We start from the raw sequence: 20,567 nt of genomic DNA on the forward strand, positions 1-20,567 counted from the left end.
ACCCCATACTCATTAGCAGTCATGCCCCATTTCCCCCCAGGTTTTCCTGCCCCTCTACCCTCTAGATCTAGGCAACCAAGACACCTCTGTCTCTATAGATTTCCCTATTGCAGACATTGCATATGATATAATTATGTAACATGTAGTCTTTTGTGACAGGCTTCTTTTTCCTTAGCATAATATTTTCAAGGTTCATCCATGTAGCATGTATCAGTACTTCTTTTATTGCTGAATAATATTCCTTTCATAAGAATATACCACATTTGTTTATCCATTCATAAATTGATGGATATTTGCATCTTTCCTTTTTGGCTATTATGAGTTATGTTGTGTACAATTTTTTGTGTGGATCCGTGATTTCATTTCTCTTAGGTATATATGTAGAAGTGGAGTTGTTGGGTTACCTAGTAACTCCATGGTAACATTTTGCAGAACGGCCAGACTTTTCCAGTGTGGCTGCACCATTTCACATTCATACCAGCAATGTATGAGCCAGATTTCTCTATGTCCTTATCAACAGCTGTTATCATCTGCCTTTTTGATCATAGCCATCCTAAGTGGATGTGTAGTTGTATTTCAGTATATTTTGCATTTCCTTAATGGGAAGTGATATTAAACATCTTTCCATATACTTACTGGCCATGTATTTATGTGTGTGCTATTTATATGTGTGTGTATGTTTTAGAAATGTTTGCTCAGATCCTTTGCCCATTTTTCTGTTGCGTTGTCTTTTCAAATTTTAAGTTGTAAGAGTTGTTTTTTTTTTGTTTTCCCCTTGGTGGTTGTTTAGTCACTCAGTCGTGTCCAGCTGTTTGTGACCCCATGGGCTGCAGCATATCAGGCCTACCTGTCCTTCACCATCTCCTGGAGCTTGCTCAAACTCATGTCCATCGAGTCGGTGATACAATCCAACTATCTCATCCTCTGTCATCCCCTTCTCTTCCTGCCTTCAATCTTTCCCAGCATCGGGGTCTTTTCCAGTGAGCCAGTTCTTCACATTAGGTGGCCAAAGTACTGGAGCTTCAGCATCAGTCCTTCCAATGAATATTCAGGACTGATCTCCTTTGGATTGACTGGTTTGATCTCCTTACAGTCCAGAGGACTCTCAAGGGTATTCTCTAACACTACAGTTCAAAAGTCAATTCTTCAGTGTTCAGCCTTCTTTATGATCCAGCTCTCACATCCATACATGACTACTAGACAAACCATAGCCTTGTCTAGGTGGATCTTTGTCAGCAAAGTAATGTCTCTGCTTTTGAATATGCTTTCCTTCCAAGGAGCAAGTGTCTTTTAATTTCACGCTGCAGTTGCCATCTGCAGTGACTTTGGAGCCCAAGAAAACTAAGTCTGTCACTGTTTCCACTGTTTCCCCACCTATTTGCCATGAAGTGATGGAACCGGATGCCATGATCTTCACTTTTTGAATGTTGAGTTTTAACCAAGTTTTTTCACTCTCCTGTTTCACTTTCACCAAGAGGCTCTTTAGTTCCTCTTCACTTTTTGCCATGAGGGTGGTGTCATCTGCATATCTGAGGTTATTGATATCTCCCAGCAGTCTTGATTCCATCTTGTGCTTCATCCAGTCTGGCATTTTGCATGATGTACTTTGCACAAAAGTTAAATAAGCAGAGTGATAATATTCAGCCTTGATGTGCTCCTTTCCTTATTTGGAACCAGTCCTTTGTTCCATGTCCGTTTCTAACTGCTGCTTCTTGACCTGCATACAGGTTTCTGAGGAACCTGAGATTCTGGGTAAAAGTCTCTAATCAGATAAATGATGTGCAGCTATTTCCCTCCTGTTCTGAGTCATCCTCTCACTTTGTTGATGGTGGCTTTGAAGGATAATAAGTTTCACTGTCAGTTGTCATTCCTTCTTTCTCATTTCTTCCTTGAGCTCTTGTGTACTGAGCAGTATCGCGTGCCGGTCGTTGGACAGGCGTCATCTCGTGGGTCACCCCAGATTTGGCTTGTTAGACTCCTCCTATTTACCTACTGGGTGCTCAGTACTGTTTGCTGTATGTGAAATAAGGGTAAATGTGCTGATGCAACTCAGATGGAAATTTTTTTAGGACTACCTAATGATGATAAACAGTCATTTAATGAGTTAAGCAACCATTCAGCAAGTATTTGGGGTTCTAAGAAGGAATTTTAAAGCTTATCTGGGCTCTTCGTCAGTGGAAACAAATGGCTCCTAGGTCTAAAGTATTAGGAACAAAATTAGCAGCAGTTTTACTAATAATGTTAGAACTTTGAACAGGTTTTCTGCATTTTCTTCCTGTGAGAGGTTGAATGCATGTTGTCATGAACTGAATTATAAACCTGTGCAATATTGGTTACAGTTTCATAACAGATCTTTAATAGTCTAGTAAATGAAAAATGTGGCAAAGATACAGTTAATAAAAACAGATGTATAAACTGAACATGTATTGAAACCATGCCTGTTGAGGTAATTGTTTTTTTCCTCAGGTAAAAGACACCTACTTTCTGCCGCATATGTGGACAGCCGCAAATGGGAAGCAAGAGAAAAAGAAGATTGTCACCTGGGTAGGTACTCACCATGCTGTTATATATGTCATTTCCAATCACTCCATGTTTGGTACTATATATTCATGAGATAGATGAGAAATGCTTTTATAATAATCCAATCAAATAAGCCTATTTTAAGTCTTAAGACTTAGACTATTGTTTCACATGTGGCAGAATTATTTTTTCTTTCTTGCAAATTTCTCTTTCATTTTTGCTGTGACAGTCTCTCTGGATTATGTAACCATTAGTTTGTCTTGTTTTCTGTTCATTTTTATCATATAGTTAGTTACCATGCATCCTGACTTTATTTCATCTGCAGAATCAGTCTTTATCATGATGGTTGAAAAATGATGATTTTCCAAATTCATTAATACCTCTGCATTTACTAATTAGTACTCAGTATTTACTGTAAACAAGAAGCCTCCCTTTTCTCCCACTTCTTGCTGTTTCTCTGTTTAATATCAATATGATCTTGTAGATTGCTTTTTTTCTCTTAATGATTCATTACCATCCTTACCATTATTTTGTTAGTCAGATTCTCCTGAATTCTCTCACATTTGGCTAATAGAATCCCTTTCAAGCTGACTCCCAGTGTTCCATCTTGTACCTTTCCTGCTGTAACCGTGAAATCAGTTTCAACTAACCCATAAACAATGGGTTTGAATGGGGGTGAAGGGCACCCACCCTCAGCACAAAAATCCTCTTATACCTTCTAGTTGGTCCTCCCTATAAGTGGTTTCTTCCAAGCCAAGTTTCTATCTACGGATTCAACCAACTGTGGATCATGCGTGTAATCCTATAGTTAGTACACGTTTAGTGAAAGAAATTTATGTGTAAGTGAACCTGCACAGTTCAAACCTGTTTTGTTCAAGGGCCAACTAAATTTCTCCAAAGAGCACTGGTTCCTTTTACTAGGGAATGATATAGAAACCAAGGTCTATGCACTAGGCATCCCCTTGCTACTGTGGAATTTTTGCTGCTTTGCTCATTTAGTGGACAGAGCTAGGAGAAATATGTGTACATACACAAGTAAACATACATATGTTCTTGTATATATATATATATATATATGAGCTTACATGTACATATTTTACAAATGATGAGTTCATTCAGAAACCTCAGTTCGTCTCTCTACAGAGTTCTTCCTTGGCTTCCTGTCGTCCGTGTTGGTATCTTCCTTCTATACTGAACACACTGGCTCCCAGCAGGGCCAGTGTTTTAGTGTGGCTGTCACTCTTGGTACTGCCTGTTATCATTTCTGACTTCTACCCAGTGGAAAATGAAAGTGGCTCAGTCATGTCTGACTCTTTGCGACCCCATGTACTATACAGTCTATGGAATTCTCCAGTCCAGAATACTGGAGTGGTTAGCTGTTCCCTTCTCCAGGGGATCTTCCCAACCCAGGGATCGAACCCAGGTCTTCCCCGTTGCAGGCGGATTCTTTACCACTGATCCACCAGGGAAGCCCCTTCCACCCAGTAAGTACCAATAATGCCCTACAGTCATTTTGACAGTCAAAAAAGAAAAAATACCAGTATGTATTCTGAAATGTCCTTAAAGGCCTTTTGGTACTCCTTTTGGGAACCACTATTCTAATGATGAAAGCAACATGGGCTCAGTTAATTATATTGCAAAGCTTATTCTGATGTGCCATATATGAATTATATGAAAAGTGCTGTGGAAGTACAGAAATGAAGATGAAGAATTTCATAAAAGCTATTATTAACACTTTCATAGGTATGAAGGGAAAATTAAGAAACAGCCATTATATTTGGTGCTTTGGTATGGATCAGCTCTGTTATTCGGAGACAAACCTAGGAAATATTGTCATGGATTCTTGAGTGAGCAGATGCTCTTTGCCAAAGAATAAGCATAACAGTCTCCAGTGAATATATATCCCACGGAGGTAACTGTCTCCTCTCTGTTAAGATTAATGTACTTAGAAAAGCAGTACATACCAGCCACCATTTACTGAATACTATCCTGCCAGTAATCCTTTCTGTACATCCCAAGGCCCTATCAAGTCAGAAGTGATTTTTTCCTCATCCTGTATGTTACAGCACTTTGTACCTTGTGTGACGTGGTCAAGACTGTGCACTTGAAGCGAAAATGTCTGGGTGTTTTTCCCATCTCTGCCATCTTTCAGAATCTATGTCTCTTAACTGGGTTCGTGTACCTGTCAGTTAGAGACGATGATAATGCCTGCCCCAGATCATACTCTGACATATAGTAGCTGCTGCAGAAATATGTGAAAGGAATAATTTGGGATGTGAAGTGAGATGAGGTTTTGAAACTCAAACTGCTTGGAAGAAAAGAGGCTAAGACAATATTTTCTTCCTACTGTGTAACAGAATATTCTTAAAACTTGGATTCAGATGTGGTATTACTACACGTTTTCCTTAATTTTATTTTTTTTAATTTATTTTTGGCTGTGCTGGGTCTTCCTTGCTGCTTAGGCTTTTCTCTAGTTGTGGCGGGGGGTGGGGGGGAGCAGGAGGCACTCTGGTTGGCGGAGCAGGTGCGCAGGCTTCTCATCGTGATGGCTCTTGCTGCAGAGCCTGGGCACGAGGGCGCACAGGCTTCAGTAGTCGCGGGTAGGTGGGACTCCAGGGCTCCAGAGCACAGGCTCAGTAGTTGTGGCGCAGGGGCATAGTTGCTCCGCAGCATGTGGGGTTTTCCCGGATCTGGGATTGAACCCGTGTGTCCTGCACTGGGCAGGCGGGATTTTTCACCACTGAGCCACCAGGGAAGCTTCCAAATTCTGTATTTGACCCTTCTAGCTGGGATATGGCTCTGAGAATCAGGCGGTACACCTGGGACTGCATTCCCATGATCGGACAGTAGGTGGCAGTGTGGCTCCTCCGGAGACGCCAGAAGCCAGTGGAGCCGGGTGTTCGGGCACTGCCCTTTGGGAAGCGTTTCTTTTAGGACATGCGCGTAGGGCTGCCTTCGGCATTTGGAGCGCTCTGATTGGGCGCTGTATTCTGGTGCGGGCTCGCTGATTGGGGGAAGGCTCAGGGGGCGATATGAGGCTTTTACTCAGCGCGTCCCCATTGGAGGGCATGGAGTGGGGTGCAGTGGATCGCGCTGCCGGGAGCGAAGATGCATGGGTGTGGGTGTGGGGCTTTGGCTTCCCTCATCTTAAGTGATTTTGCTTCCACAAATACTGGTGGAGAAGACCTGGATTCTCTCGAATCGCTGTGCAGCTGCGGTGCCTCTGTTCAGTCTCATTAATGGTTTTGTGTTAGAGCTTTGGGTGAGGGATGGTGGGGATCTGTCCAGCTTCCCATCTGAGAGTAATTTATTATTGCGGAGGTCTAGATTAAAACCAGGAGTGCAGTATACCTATACTGTAGTCTGGAGGCGGGCAGGCCATGAGTGCACGGGTCCTCTGACACCAGAGTCGGAAGGCACCTTTTCTTCACTGCAGTGTGTGTGCCCGGCTTTGTGCTAAGCACTTCACAGGCACTATTCCATGTTACGTTCTCAACAGCCGGCTGAGGCAGCTGCTGTTCCCTTAGAGTTGAGGAAAACGAGACCAGATCCTAACATTTGCTTAGGACTGTACATTCTGGAGAAGAGTAGGCAACCGACTCCAGTAGTCTTGCCTGGAGAAACCCATGGACAGAGGAGTCTGGCACGGTACAGTCCATAGGCTCTAACAGAGTCAGACGTGACTTAAGTGACTTAGTACTCACACGTATACTATTCTTTTATTTTTCTGCTCAGAAATAGATTTCTTAATGATTGCTGTAGTATTTGCAACTCTGCCTTACTGTCTTCTCTTGCACTGAAGCAGTGGCCCTCTTTTAAAAAATGTTTTTTGATTGTAGTATAATATATATTGAAAAGCGCACAAATTGTAATGATGAATTATCACAAACTGAACAAACTTGTGTAAAAGAACATTCCTACCGCTCCAGAAGCCCTTATTGTGGCTCCCATTCCCCTCTTCAAACCATTATTCTGACTTCTAATGAATGCCATAGGTTATTATTACTTTTAACAATGTTTTGATAGAAAGTGTAAAACATACAAATGTAGAGTGAATGGTATAAGGAATCATCTTTACCCATCACTTTTATTCCACAGTTACCAGCGCATGGCCAGTCTTCACTTTATCTCTGCATCTGCTTATTCCCCCATCCTGATCTTGGATGATTTTGAGACATCTCAGACAATATATCATTTTACCCATAAATATTTCATACCTCTAAAAGATAAGGATATTTTTAATACTGTTATAGCACCTATAGTATTAATAATCATTTAAATATGAAATATCAACTCAGTGTTCAAGTTTCCTTAATACCGATACATTTTTTAATGATTATGCACATAAGGTCCAGGCAATGCCGCTGGTTATGTTTCTCCCCTTGTCTTACCTCTTTTTAAATCTTTTAATGGAAACATGCAGAGGTAGAGAGAATAGTATATAATGAACCCCCATGGTCTGTCACCCAGAATCAGTGGTTATCAATTCCCTACCAGTCTTGTTTCATGAAGCCCCTACCACCTCACCAGATTACTTTTTCATAAATTCTTGTTATCTGATCATTTTATACTTGTTTTGATATAAAAATAGGTAGGATTTAAAAATATATATATATAACTATACTATCATACTATTACTAAAAATTAGTAATTCCTTAACATTATTAAATATTTGCTCAATGTTCACATTTCCTCAAATGTCTTATACACTTATGTTTATAGTTTGTTGAAATGGATTTCGGATAAGGTCGATACATTGCAATATGTTGACATGATTTTAATCTATAGGTTTCTCTTCGTTTATTTCTTGAAGAAAATGGGTCTTTTGTGGTTTCCCACATTCTAGATTTGCCGTTTTCATCGTTATGGTAGTATTTAATATGTTCCTTTAGCATCCTTATAAAACTGGCAGTTGAGAGAAAAGCTTGATCAGATTTTTGTATTTTTGTTTTTTCTTTTGACATGAGTACTTCATAAGAAGTGTCATTTACTGTTATCAGGAGACACACAGCATTTGGTTGTCATGTTAATGTTAAAGGCCATTTGTGAATGTTGCTTAGATCCATTATTTCATTAGAAGCTGCAGAACGTTGCTATTTTATTTCTGTAATTTCGTCCTCATTTATTACCCAGAAAATTTTTGTTAAAGAATTTCATCAGCAGTTTAGTTATCCTGAGTTATAGCTTGTATGGAAGAGGCAGCTTTGAAAATAATGGATTGACCACTTATCATCCTCCAAAGCTCATCAGTGAGGGTTTTAATTTTTTTTTTTAATAGCATGAATTCACGGACTTATGTATTCCAGATGTTTTAATCCATTGCAGTTGATATTTTTTATTGAAAGAGCCTTAGGCCCTGGGAGTTCTTGAACTTTGCAACTCAGATCAGAAAATTTCCATTTTAGACTGCTTCCGTACTTTGTCTCTGAAATGTCTTCATTAGCTGTGCAGATCTACTGGGGAGGTACAGAGTGAAAGTTAGCAGCATCAGCCAGTTAGCAGCTGTTGAATTACAGACTGGGGCTCGCAGTGCATAGGATTCAGGAGAAAATCATGCTGGGGAACTGGGTGGTAGGAGGGCAGGTCTCCTGGGGGAAGTCCCTGGGTTCCATGAGAAGTTTGTTTGTTCACCCTGCCAGGGGCAAGGGCCTAGGTGACTTGAAGTGAATTGGTTCTTGAGCCCTACTGAATTAAATATTTTGTTTCTGATTTTTTTAAGGGATACCTTTTAGTTTTAGTTACTGCCTTTTTGTTTCTGGGTTGTTGTGTCTTTTTTGGCAGGAAGGTGGGGGAGCGAAATTCAGGCTAAAACCAAGCACTGTGACCTTCTCTCACATTATCTAGACACTTCTCTCATTTGCTGAGGTTTAGTTTTTCTGTGTCATATCAGCTGTGGAGCTTTTTGGCTTGTTGCAGTAGTTTTTCAAATCCTGCTTTTGGAGCTTGATGGAGATTTTCTGAGGCCTGCTTTCCTGTTCACATATCTGTGACATATATTCATTCACTAGATTTCATAATGACTGTCATTGACAGTTCTAGAGGTGGGTCTGGCCTGTGTACATCATCTTCCCTTAGTCTTAATATATATGTGTACAAAGCTTGTCTTCACATTTTTTCCTTCATTGTTTTACAGCTTCTGGTGACAGACAAATAGAAGAAAATCAAAATATTTATATTCAGAATGGTTCCTAGGTTAATTTTTCATAATTCCTTCCATTATTTCCATACATGGTATTGGTCATCTCTCCCTATTTTTCTTTTTAAATGTGGGAAACAAAAGCAGAGTTTCAGCCTGTGTTTTCCAGATCACTTCTTTTAGGAAATAAAATAATAACTTATACCTAGTTCTTTAAGAATTATATAAATTAGATAAGGTATGCAGATGGTCCTACATCCAGAAAGAGCTTAACATTGACTGAATGGTTAACATTGATGTACAGTTACACAGAAATCATGAAAAACTGAAACTATCTAATCATTTCTCACCTAAGTCTCTCAGAGTTCAGCAGAGGATCCATCTTTCCTTCAGAGACCTTCCTCATACAACTTTGACCCAGAGACTACCCTGCTTGATAAGAGGCTTCTTTCCTAGCACATTGCTACTGTAGATTTTGTGATCATTAAAAAGATTATCATTTTCTTTCTCAGAATTTTATATAATTTGAAGCTGTGTTACTTTGATGTATACCAGGTTAAAATTATCTTCCTGGAAAAATGGACTTTTGATCATTATGTAATGAGCATCTAACCTGAAAAAGGAAAGCTTTTTACTTTAAATCTGTTATGTCTGATATTAATATAGCTGCACCAGCTTTCTTTCTGGCTACTTTTTTGCCTAGTACATTTTTCATACAGATATTTTTAACTCTTCATGTGTTCATATGATTTATATAGCTGGATTATGTATTTTTAAAACTAATTTGACAATTGTCATGTTTGTAACTGGAAAGTTTAGTCCATTTACGTTGTCATTTTATGATCAGTGGTTTATTTGGATTTATTTCTGCCATATTTTGTGATTTGTCCCATCTTTGTTCTTTTTTTTCTACCTTCTTTTCAATTGGTTGTGGTATTTTTGTTTTTTGCATTTTCCCCCCTCCAAAAATTATATCCTCTGTTTCTACTCTTTCAGAATGGTAGACTTTACCATTCTAACTCTGCATCTTTCAGACGATTGCTTCGTAACTTCCAGCAGACATGTTTACCGTAAATTCTAGGGTTAATCACACTCCGCTGTCCTTTAGTCCTGTCACATGATCCCCAACAATATGTTACTAATATTAAAGTTTTGTCCTTCAAAACATGTAAACACATAAGACATTATTATTTTAAACAATTTCCCCCAAACCGAATCAATTTTATTTACCTACCATTCTTTCTAGCATCTCAAGTCTTTTTTTAAAGGATCATTTTCCATCTTCCAAAAACACATCTTCTAAAAAGCACAACTTGTAAAAATCTTCTTTAGTGATACTTGTTGCTAATAAATTCAGTTTTTGTTTTAAAATGTCTTGATTTTTCCATTAAACTTAAAAGATAGTTTTCTTAGATGTGTAATTCTCTTTTGATTGTATTTACTCCCAGCATGTTATTCTACTGTTTTCTCTTGTTTCTAGTGAGGAAACGCCTGTTGGTGTAGTTGCTTTTCTTTACCTTCTGGCTACTTTTACGGAGAAGGCAATGGCACCCCACTCCAGTACTCTTGCCTGGAGAATCCCATGGACAGAGGGGCCTGGTGGGCTGCAGTCCACGGGGTGGCGAAGAGTCGGACACGACTGAGCGACTTCACTTTCGCTTTTCACTTTCATGCGTTGGAGAAGGAAATGGCACCCCACTCCAGTGTTCTTGCGTGGCGAATCCCAGGGATGGGGAGCCTGGTGGGCTGCCGTCTATGGGGTCGCACAGAGTCGGACACGACTGAAGTGACTTAGCAGCAGCAGCAGGCTACTTTTAAAGTCTTCTTATTCTTCAGTTTAAGTGTAATGTATCATGGTGTGGATTTAATTTTACTTAATTGACTTGAGATTTTTTTTTGTTTCCTGAATCTGAGAATAGATGATTTCTATCAGTTCTAAAAAACACTTAGCTATTAGCTCATCATGTATCGACTCTCCCCATTCTCTTTATTAACAATGTCTTCTGGAAATTGAAATTAATATATTTTAGACCTCACTGTTCTATTTTCTGGGCTTCCCTGGTAGCTCAGCTTAAAGAATCTACTTGCAATGCAGGAGACCCCAGTTCGATTTCTGGGTCAGGAAGATCCCCTGGAGAAAGGATAGGCTACCCACTTCAGTATTCATGGACTTCCCTGGTGGCTCATATGGTAAAGAAGCTGCCTGTAATGTAGGAGACCCGGGTTTGATCCCTGAGTTGGGAAGATCCCCTGGAGGAGGGCATGGCAACCCACTCCAGTATTCTTGCCTGGAGAATCCCCATGGGCAGCGGAGCCTGGCCGGCTGCAGTCCGTGGGGTCACAAATCAGACAACTGAGTGACTATAAGCACAGAACATTCTATTTTCTATATCTCTTAATGCCCTTTTTATACTTTTTGTTTTTATTAATCTCTGCTGCAGTCTTCTGTCTTGTAATTCCTTTTAGATCTTGCAGGTTGGTAATTCTCACCTCACTTGTATCTAATCTCCTCTTTAACTTACTGAATTTCTTTTTTACAACTTTGTCAACATGTTATTTACATAGACTATACCACACATACTCAAAGTGTGCATTTTGACCGGCTTTGACATATGTGTGTGTGTGTCTGTCCATGAGCTCATCACTGGTCAGGATGAGCAGCATGCCTGTCGCCCAGCCCCACATTCTCTCCTCCTCCTTTGTAGCCCTTTCCTGCTCTTCCTGCCCACCTTCCCAGGAAACCGCTGGGATTGTTTGTTATCATAGATTAGTATGTATTTTCTATAATTTTATGTAGTAAAATCAACTCTTTAAACCACCTAAACCGCAGTTCTCAAGTTGGTGTCTCTCATATGGCATGGGAAGTGTGGATTAGGGCCTGAGAGGTGTGAGGGCTGACCACGTGGCCTAGAATCCTCAGGGGACGGCATCCTTGCTCTTTCCCTTTGCAGGGTCCGTTACTTTCCAGTTCACCTTCTCTGCAGGTGTAACCCTAGACAGCCGAGGCTTTACCCAATGACCTGTGAAACAGCTTCCCACCCTACAAAGGCCTTGGTTCTGTCCCGTGCCCTGAAAGTCACTGAAACCACAGCTCTGTGTCACTGGGGCCTGCAGGTGCTCTCAGATGACTGCTACCCTCAGTAGTCCCTTAAACACACAAGGTTTGTGCTTCTGTCTTGCCTTTAGCCTCTGATGATTAGATCTATCTTCTTGAAAGCTCAGTTATATATTTGACAGCTTTTTCTAACATTTTATTTAGATGTTTTATTTTTATAGTAGGGAGAATTTTTTAAAGCTGTTCAGTCCACCTTATTGCTAAGATGGAATTCAGTTTAATACCATCTTCAAACTTAGCAGCAACATCTGAGACTTGTCTTGTGTTCCCTCCATGGTAGTTCTCAAACTAACTTACTCAAGTGCTTGCCAGGCTACCTCACAATCTCCTGGGGCTTTGTTTAAAAATTTGGGTTTTCATGGTCTCACCTCAAATCTATGGAATTAGAGTCACCTTCTGGGTGTGAAGCCTAAGAATCTGACATTTTAAAGTCTTAAAGCCTCTCAGGGTTTCAAATCCTTAACCAGGATTATACTTCGAATAGTGTGGGGGTCCTCAATAAAATCCTTTATGTCCTTAGACTATCAGTGATTTTTTTTTCTTCAAACAAAAAGAACAGTTTTATACTAACATAAATTTCATTTTCTGGACATATTTCCACATTGTCTATACAGCTAGCTTTAAGCTTTGTTAAATGAAGGATTCAAATTTCAGACCCATTTTCCTTTAGAGTCTTTGTTGACCTCAACTGTCCACTGCAGTGTGTATTCCTGAGGAGCTAAGTGACAGGCAAAAGGCATCTTCTTTGGCACATCCCTTCGAATAAAACCTGGGCATCTGCTGGCCCCTCGCTGAACTATGGCGTGTGGCTGTGACTGTCGCACCCGCGGTCCAGAAGCCTGTGGCGCTGCCCCGCTGCAGGCCGCAGCTGCCCGGCTTCTGTGACCATCCCTGCTCCGTGCGGTTTTCTGCTCCATCCATCACGCACTGCTATCATGAGAGGTGATTGGTGCATATTATATTTAGCAGTAAACCTTTCTCTGACTTACAGCATGCAGATATTATTCATCAGATGCTGGCTCTACAGCTGTTGCCTTTTTTGAGGCCCCAGTTGACTTCACTTGACTGAAGATATCTTGGTGTAAAAGATTAAAGTGGAATCCTGACTGTTAACTACAGAAGCCAACTCAGTCCAAGTGTTCAGCTGCATACTGTGCATTATATGAAACCCACGAAGAAATGGAGGTCATTTTAATTCGGCCAGTAGATCCAAATCCTGCATTTTTTTGGTTAAAATTTAAACTTTGAGTAAAGAGAGTTTATTCTTTATATTGCCTATCATCTCAACATAAGAGCCTTGATTATGAAGAGATCATAGAGATTTGGTGTCTTGGGAATGCTGCTTAATGTCATTCTGTGAACAGTTAGATTTAACAATATTAATTTGCCTTAGGGTGAAGAGGTTTTAGGGACTTCTTTGTATGTTTGTATTTGTGTTTTAAAATTTTTAAATCACATGGTATCAACCCAGCCATAAGAAAAATTTGTAACTTTACATCATATCAGGTTTTAGTGGTTTTGCAGAGTTCCTTTCCCCTAGTAGCTAGAGTCATTGAGAGCATTACCCCAGGGAAAGAAAAGAGAAAAATATTGGTTAAGTGCACAGCAATAGGTCTTCAACAAATTCTTACCAAGTGATTCCCTGTTGCCTTTTTGCTTAATGTTAATTTCTTAGGAAAAAAAATACTTGGAACTCCAAGTTTTAGAGTTCACTCATGAACAGCATGGGTTTGAACTGTGCGGGTTCACTTACACGTGGATTGTTTTCAGTACAGCTTCACACGATGCAGCTGGGTGAATCCTCAGATGCAGAGAGCCAGCGGTGGGCCTTGAGCATCTGCACGTTTTGGTACCTGCAGTGGGAACTGAAACCAGTCCATGAGGGCACCAAGGGATAACTACTTCTTTTTTCTTCCTCTCTTTCTTCCTCCCTTTCTTACTGCCTTGCTTTATTCCTTTTATTTATTTACTTAGATACATTGAGTGCCTTTTATAGAACTCTTGCAGGAACTGAGAATATGTCAGTGAATTGTAAGTCCTAGCCTTCATGGTTTTTACTTCTAAGTATAAAAGAAAAAAACAAACAGAAAAACAGCAACAACAACAGCAAACATAGACCAGTGTGTGGGGGCGTTTGTAGATCATAGAAAATATTCTGGATTTTATTTTCTTATTCTGTCTTAGTATTCATTTGTTTGGGTGTGACAGGCAGTTGGAATCTTTTTGGTTGCAGCATGTGGGATCTGTAGTTGTAGCTTGTAAACTCTTAGTTGCAGCACGTGGGATCTATTTCCCTGACCAGGGATTGAACCCAGGCTGCCTCCACTGGCAGCGTGGACTGTTAGCCTCTGGACCACCAGGGAAGCCCCTCTGGATTTCATTCCAAGTGTGATAGGAAACTGTTGGCTGGCTGAGACAAGAAAATAACAGGATCTGACTTATTTTTTTTAAGAGGCTCAGTCAGACTCCTGTGTGGAGATGAGGTAGGTGTGGGGACAGTGGTTAAGGTGACTGGTCAGGAGGTGAGAGGTTAGCTGCAGAAATGGAGAAACTCATAACTTTCAGATCTGACACTTATATGGTTTGCTGGTACGTGGTTACAGAGTACGAAAAAAAATGGAATCAGCAGTGATGCCTTAGTTTTTGGCCTGAGTAAGCCAGTTAACATGCGGCCATTTACTGAGATGGGAAAGGCTTGGAGGAAAGCAGGTTTGGAGTAGAAGGTTGGAGAATTAAGAAGACAAGCAATGTTAAGACACCACACGGAAATGTCACCTATGCAGTTGGAAGTGAAAATCTGGAGTTACAGGCAGAAGTCAGGGTAGGCATAAACGTGTGCAGTCAGTGGTCGGTGAATGATGATTGAGGCTATGGGGAGGGAGAGAATGAGATACCCAGGGAGCGGGCAGATGGTGTAGAGTCTGCTCCTCAGGGCACGTCAGCATCAAGAAGTCAAGAGGAGGAGATCCTGTAAAGGAACCCCAGAAAGAGAAAGAGAACGTGTCATGAAGGATAGAGTGGTCAACTGTTGTTAGAGAAAGGTCAGGGAAGATGAGGATGAGAATTAACCACTGGATTTAACAAAGTGGAGGTGGACTTTGGTGTCAGTAGAGTGAGGAAACCAAAGTCTGATTTGAGTGGGTTCAAGAGAGGATGGAACTAGGGAAGTGGTGACAGTTGTATTGGGGAAGACTCCTTGGCAGCAGAGCAGAGAAGTAGCTGGAGAGAGACAGGAGGAGGTCACAGGGAATTTTTGCCGTTTTTGGTTTTTGTTTGTTTAATGAACTACACCCTTTGTTTTAGTCAGTCAGTCAGTTCAGTCGCTCAGTCGTGTCTGACTCTTTGCGACCCCATGAATCGCAGCACGCCAGGCCTCCCTGTCCATCACCAACTCCCGGAGTTCACTCAGACTCACGTCCATCGAGTCAGTGATGCCATCCAGCCATCTCATCCTCTGTCGTCCCTTTCTCCTCCTGCCCCCAATCCCTCCCAGCATCAGAGTCTTTTCCAATGAGTCAGCTCCTCGCATGAGGTGGCCAAAGTACTGGAGTTTCAGCTTTAGCATCATTCCTTCCAAAGAAATCCCAGGGCTGATCTCCTTCAGAATGGACTGGTTGGATCTCCTTGCAGTCCCTGGGACTCTCAAGAGTCTTCTCCAACACCACAGTTCAAAAGCATTCTTCGGCTCTCAGCTTTCTTCACAGTCCAACTCTCACATCCATACATGACCACAGGAAAAACCATAGCCTTGACTAGACGGACCTTTGTTGGCAAAGTAATGTCTCTGCTTTCGAATACGCTGTCTAGTTTGGTCATAACTTTTCCAAAGAGTAAGTGTCTTTTAATTTCATGGCTGCAGTCACCAAAGTGGAGGCAGAGTCTATAGACACAGATGCTCGAAGCCTGGTAGGCCTGATAGCATAGGGTTCCCATGATTGCTTCTGTTTTATACTTAGGGAAATAAGACACAAACCGTGAGCTGAGGGTGAGAGGAGAAGGGGAAGGAGCACACACACTGTTAAGTTCTAGAAGCTGCGAGAAGGCATGAAATAATTATTTTGGAGAGTATGTTGCCTGTTATTCTAGACCTTTTTGGACTCTGGGATAACAGTGTAATCTCAGGAATACCATGTATGTGTATGGATGTGCTGGTGAAAGGAACCAGAATAGGAATAGCTGAGGCTGTAAATCACTCATTGTAGCCAGAGTGTCTTGCCGTCTGATTTGTCCAGGGGATGTGTAAAAGTCATTTCATAAATTTCGGCTGAAAACATTTTTGAACAGCTAATATCAGTTTATTTATCTGGTTCAAAATGCAGAAGGAACAAACGTGTAAGCATTGAAGAATCTCCTTTTCTTGGCCACTACCGTCTAATTCCTTTCCCTGGAGTCTGTCAATAATAACACTTTCTTGTGTCTTCTTCCAGAGATATTTTACAGGTCCATTTTGAAAAAGCTAAATCTGTGCTGGGGTTTTTTAAGCAATCCTTTCTCCAATCAAGTAAATACTTTAAAAAAATTGTACTAATATTTCTCTATTCTCTTTAATTTACTCAGAATAATTTTTAAAAAGAGCATCCCTTTTGATACTGACTTCATAATGTTGACAGCCATCTGGCAGGAGCTGCGTCTGTTAGGTTTTTCTTTAGAAATATGTATAGTTAACAAGGTTCTTTTTGCTTCTTTGTCTTCACAGCTGATCTAGCATCTTTGATGGATAAAACGTATGAGAGAAAGCTGCCTGTTAGTTCTTTAACAATATCACGGGTAAGAAAACTAACTTATATTTTCAAGGAAAGAGAAAGCAAGCAAGAAAGACTATTTATATAGATGAGGCTGTGTAAATAAAGACCATCTTTTATAGGAAATATTTTTCCAGAGTGTCATATGTTTTTATAATTACTAATAGATATTTTATGATGAAGTAGTAAATTTCTTTGACAGGAACAAAAGGTAATAAGTTTACCAGACTCTGATGTCAGTGATCAGTGTTGTTTATCTAACTTAATTTTTCCAGGATATGATATGATACCATCATTGTTTTCAAAGTTGATATACTTTTCAAAGTGGTAGTATTCACTTGTTAATATTGGAAGTAAATTTGGTAATTGAGAAAGTCTGTAAAAGACTTTAATTTTAGGCTGCTTCAGAGCATTAGATGGGAGAATGATCTTAGACTAGGAATCAAGAATAGAAATTGATCCATTGACCATTACTGATGAGCTTCTATGCCAGCTGTCGTACTGGTTTCTTAACACTATCCCACTGTTCTCATAGCAGCCATATAAGATAAGCATTGTTATCTCCATTTTGCGTGTAAGGCTCAGAATGATGACTTTCCCAATTTTACATAGTTCATAGGTGGAAAAATTGGGCTTTAAACCCAGATCTCTGTGGCATCAGAGTTCTTTTCTGTTGCCTCCCAGAAATAGACCTGATCTTGTCTTCATGAATTTCCTTTGTGACGTTGGGCAACTGGGCCCTCTCTCAATTTGCTCATTCAGTATGGAGACAGTAGTATCTTCCTCACAAGGCTTATGTGATGCTAAACTGAGATCTAAGTTGTGAAAACTATTTCTAGAAGTTAATGACACCATAAAATTGAAAAGGTTGTTAAATCCATGAGAGGAAAAAGAAAGAAACCATCATCCCTTTTAGTCTCGGTGCTTTTTTCTGCTCCTTGATACTTTCCTTTTAGTGGGCAAACTGTTGAGCTTGAACATAACCTAGGAATTTTCATATTGGAGAGGAGCTGAAAGACCACTGGTTCATCCCTTGTATGATGGATAAAATCTCTGTAGCCGTAATGCCTGCTGTTTGTTTAGGCTGCACTTCAGAGTGTGAAGAGCGTTCATGTAAGAGCTTTCACATACATTTTCTCGTTGGAGCTTCACACTCTTCAGTGCAGGAGCCTTTATTCTGTGTATGCAGACGAGCAGCTAAGTTCCAGAGAGACTCTGTCATCTGTTTATGCCACACAGCATGCAATCAGGAGAGCTAGTTTTCAATCTCGGGTCCTGTGTTTGAACCATATTTTATCTGCCCCTTAATAAGATTTGTAAATCAAATCTATTAAGTTCTCCAAAGAGGACTCAGAAGTCTCCCTCTTTACTCTGCCCTCCATCCTCCTGAAGTCTTAACTTTATTCACTACATCCATTATTTCCTACTTCATCCTTTTTGCCTCTGAGTCTTTAGAGTAGAATTCATCCCCAGGCTTCCTTGGTGGCTCAGGCAGTAAAGCGTCTGCTTGCAATGCAGGAGACCTGGGTGCGATCCCTGGGTTGGGAAGATCCCCTGGAGAAGGAAATGGCACCCCACTCCAGTACTCTTGCCTGGAAAACCCCAAGGATGGAGGAGCCCAGTAGGCTATAGTCTATGGGGTCTCAAAGAGTCGGACTCGACTGAGGGACTTCACTTCACTTCACTTCATCCCCAGAAGAGTCTTTTCTGTTTCTCAGATTTAGAGTTAAGGACCACACTGGGGTATTTTGTGGGTCAAAAGGAGACTTGGTTGGTAGACAGTAACAAGTTGACTGGTCTGTAGCAGAACCAAATCAGATAGGAAAAATGGGTATAAGCCCAAGTTCTCTAAATTTAGATTTTCCTCTTTTGGGTCATGTTTTTTCAGCCAGTAGAGTCTTCATCTTCTGAACTATTGTGTTTCCATGTATTTGGAGCTTGGAAAACAGAAAGTATCAGGATTTAAAGATGAAATACAGTGACTAATTATAGAGTAAGAGGAGCCCTTTCTTGTTCGGAGCGGGGTTTGTGTTTAATTTGCAAAGTTTTTCTAACCAAGGGTGTTCTACATATAGAAAAAGAGAGGCCACTGTAGATTCTTTGCTGGTAGTAGGATAAAGTGATATGAAGGGTGGAGCCACACTACGTGAACCCTGTCCTAATAAGACGACTGGTTTAAGGTCAGTATGTGACTTAGGCTCAATATATGACATAATTTGTATTCAACCAAAGGTTTCTCTTTCCATCTTTCAGTTTGTGGACAACATTTCATCTCGAGAAGAGATAGATCATGCAGAGTATTACCTTTACAAGTAAGTTTTTCATTTCATTTGACTGTATATTCTCATTTCACATCCCTTTTTAATAACGAAAGTTCATAAGTACTGTATATAATTTTCAGTATCTTGCTTTTAAAGTTTGTGCTTTGGCGATCTTTCCATATCGGTATGCAGAGAGCCTTGTCATTTTTTTTTATAACTGCATCATATTCCATACTGTGAATATGTCACATTATTTATTTTTGGCTGTGCTTGGTCTTCACTGCTGTGTGTAGGCTTTCTTTAGTTGTGGTGAGTGAGGGCTGCTCTTTATTCTGGTATGCAGGCTTCTCGCTGTGATGACTTCTCTTGTTGTGGAGCACGGGCTCTAGGCGTGCGGGCTTCAGTAATTGCAGCACGCGGGCTCCAAAGCTGCGGCTTGTGGGCCCTAGAGTGTGTAGGCTCTGCTGGTTGTGGTGCACGGGCTTTGTTGCTCTGAGGCATGTGGAATTTTCCTGGACAGAATTGAACTCGTAACCTCTACACTGGAGCTGGCTTCTTATCCACCGTACCACCAGGGAAGTCCTGAGTATGCTATTTAAACCAGTTCCCTACTGTAGGGCCTTTGTGTTGTTTTTACTTTTTGTATGATGTACAACACAGCCATTAATAACTCTTACATAAGTAATTTTGCACACAGTTCTCATAGTATGTATATTTAATGTACATTTGTAAATGTAATGGTACATATACATTGACATACATACATATTTAGTTTCAATAACTTTTGCCAGAGCTTGCCCAGTAGAGGTATTTTCATACTACTGAATTTTTGTTACTGATAGGAGAAAAAAATATGTCTATCTCTTCTCTCCCTTTTTTATTTAGCTGGAAATATACTTTTCAAGCCCCATTCAGCACCGATTTTCTTTGTTTTTGTTTTTTTTTTAATTTTAAACTTTATTTTGTATTGGGCTATAGCTGATTAACAGTGTTGTGATAGTTTCAGGTGAACAGCAGAGGGACTCAGCCGTACATATACATTCATCCATTCTACCCCAAACCCCCTTCCCATCCGGGCTGCCACATAGCACTGAGCAGCGTTCCATGAGCGATACAGTTTATCCTTGTTGGGTATCCATTCTAACTATAGCAGTGTGTATGTGTCCATCCCAAACTCCCTAACTGTCCCTTACCTCTGGCAGCCATAAGTTCGTTTTCTAAGTCTGTAAGTCTCCTTTTGTTTTGTAGCTAAGGTCGTTTGTATCGTTTCTTTTTAGATTCCACATGTAAGAAATTCAGATGGTATTTCTCCTTCTCTGTCTGACTGGCTTCACTCAGTATGACAACCTCTTGTCCGTCCACGTTGCTGCACATGGCATTCTTTCATTCTTTTTAATGGCTGAGTAACGTTCCATTGTGTATATGTACCACGTCGTCGTTATCCATTCCTCTGTTGATGGACGTTTAGGTGGCTTCCATGTCTTCACTGTTGTAAACAGCACTGCAATGAACATTGGGGTGTATGTTTCTTTTTGGATCATGTTTTCCTCCAGATATATGCCAGGAGTGGGATTGCAGATTCATGTGGTAGCTCAGTTTTAGTTTTTTAAGGAGCCTCCATTCCGCTCCCCATGGTGGCTGTACCAATGTACATTTCCACCCGCAGTGTAGGAGGGCTCTCTTCTCTTCACACCCTCTCCAGCATTTCTTATTTGTGGATTTTTTGATGATGGCCATTCTGGCTGGTGTAAGGTAGTTTTGATTTTGCATTTCTCTAATAATTAGCAGTGTTG

The 20,567-nt window shown here is 40.6% G+C and overlaps 1 protein-coding gene across 2 annotated transcripts in view; it reads left to right on the plus strand.

Annotated features, from left to right (window-relative positions):
• The window catches only part of MRPS27 (mitochondrial ribosomal protein S27), a 101,084-nt gene that overhangs the window by 8,025 nt on the left and 72,492 nt on the right, over positions 1–20,567 (plus strand). For both annotated transcript variants that reach the window (XM_005694569.2, XM_018065726.1), the window contains exons 2-4: positions 2,467–2,544; positions 16,468–16,538; positions 18,767–18,825. In XM_005694569.2, the coding sequence (XP_005694626.1) occupies positions 2,467–2,544; positions 16,468–16,538; positions 18,767–18,825 (208 nt within the window). The remainder of the gene's footprint in view (positions 1–2,466; positions 2,545–16,467; positions 16,539–18,766; positions 18,826–20,567) is intronic.

This window comes from Capra hircus, chromosome 20, assembly GCF_001704415.2.
Source record: "Capra hircus breed San Clemente chromosome 20, ASM170441v1, whole genome shotgun sequence".
In the NCBI taxonomy this organism is placed as follows: Eukaryota; Metazoa; Chordata; class Mammalia; order Artiodactyla; family Bovidae; genus Capra; species Capra hircus.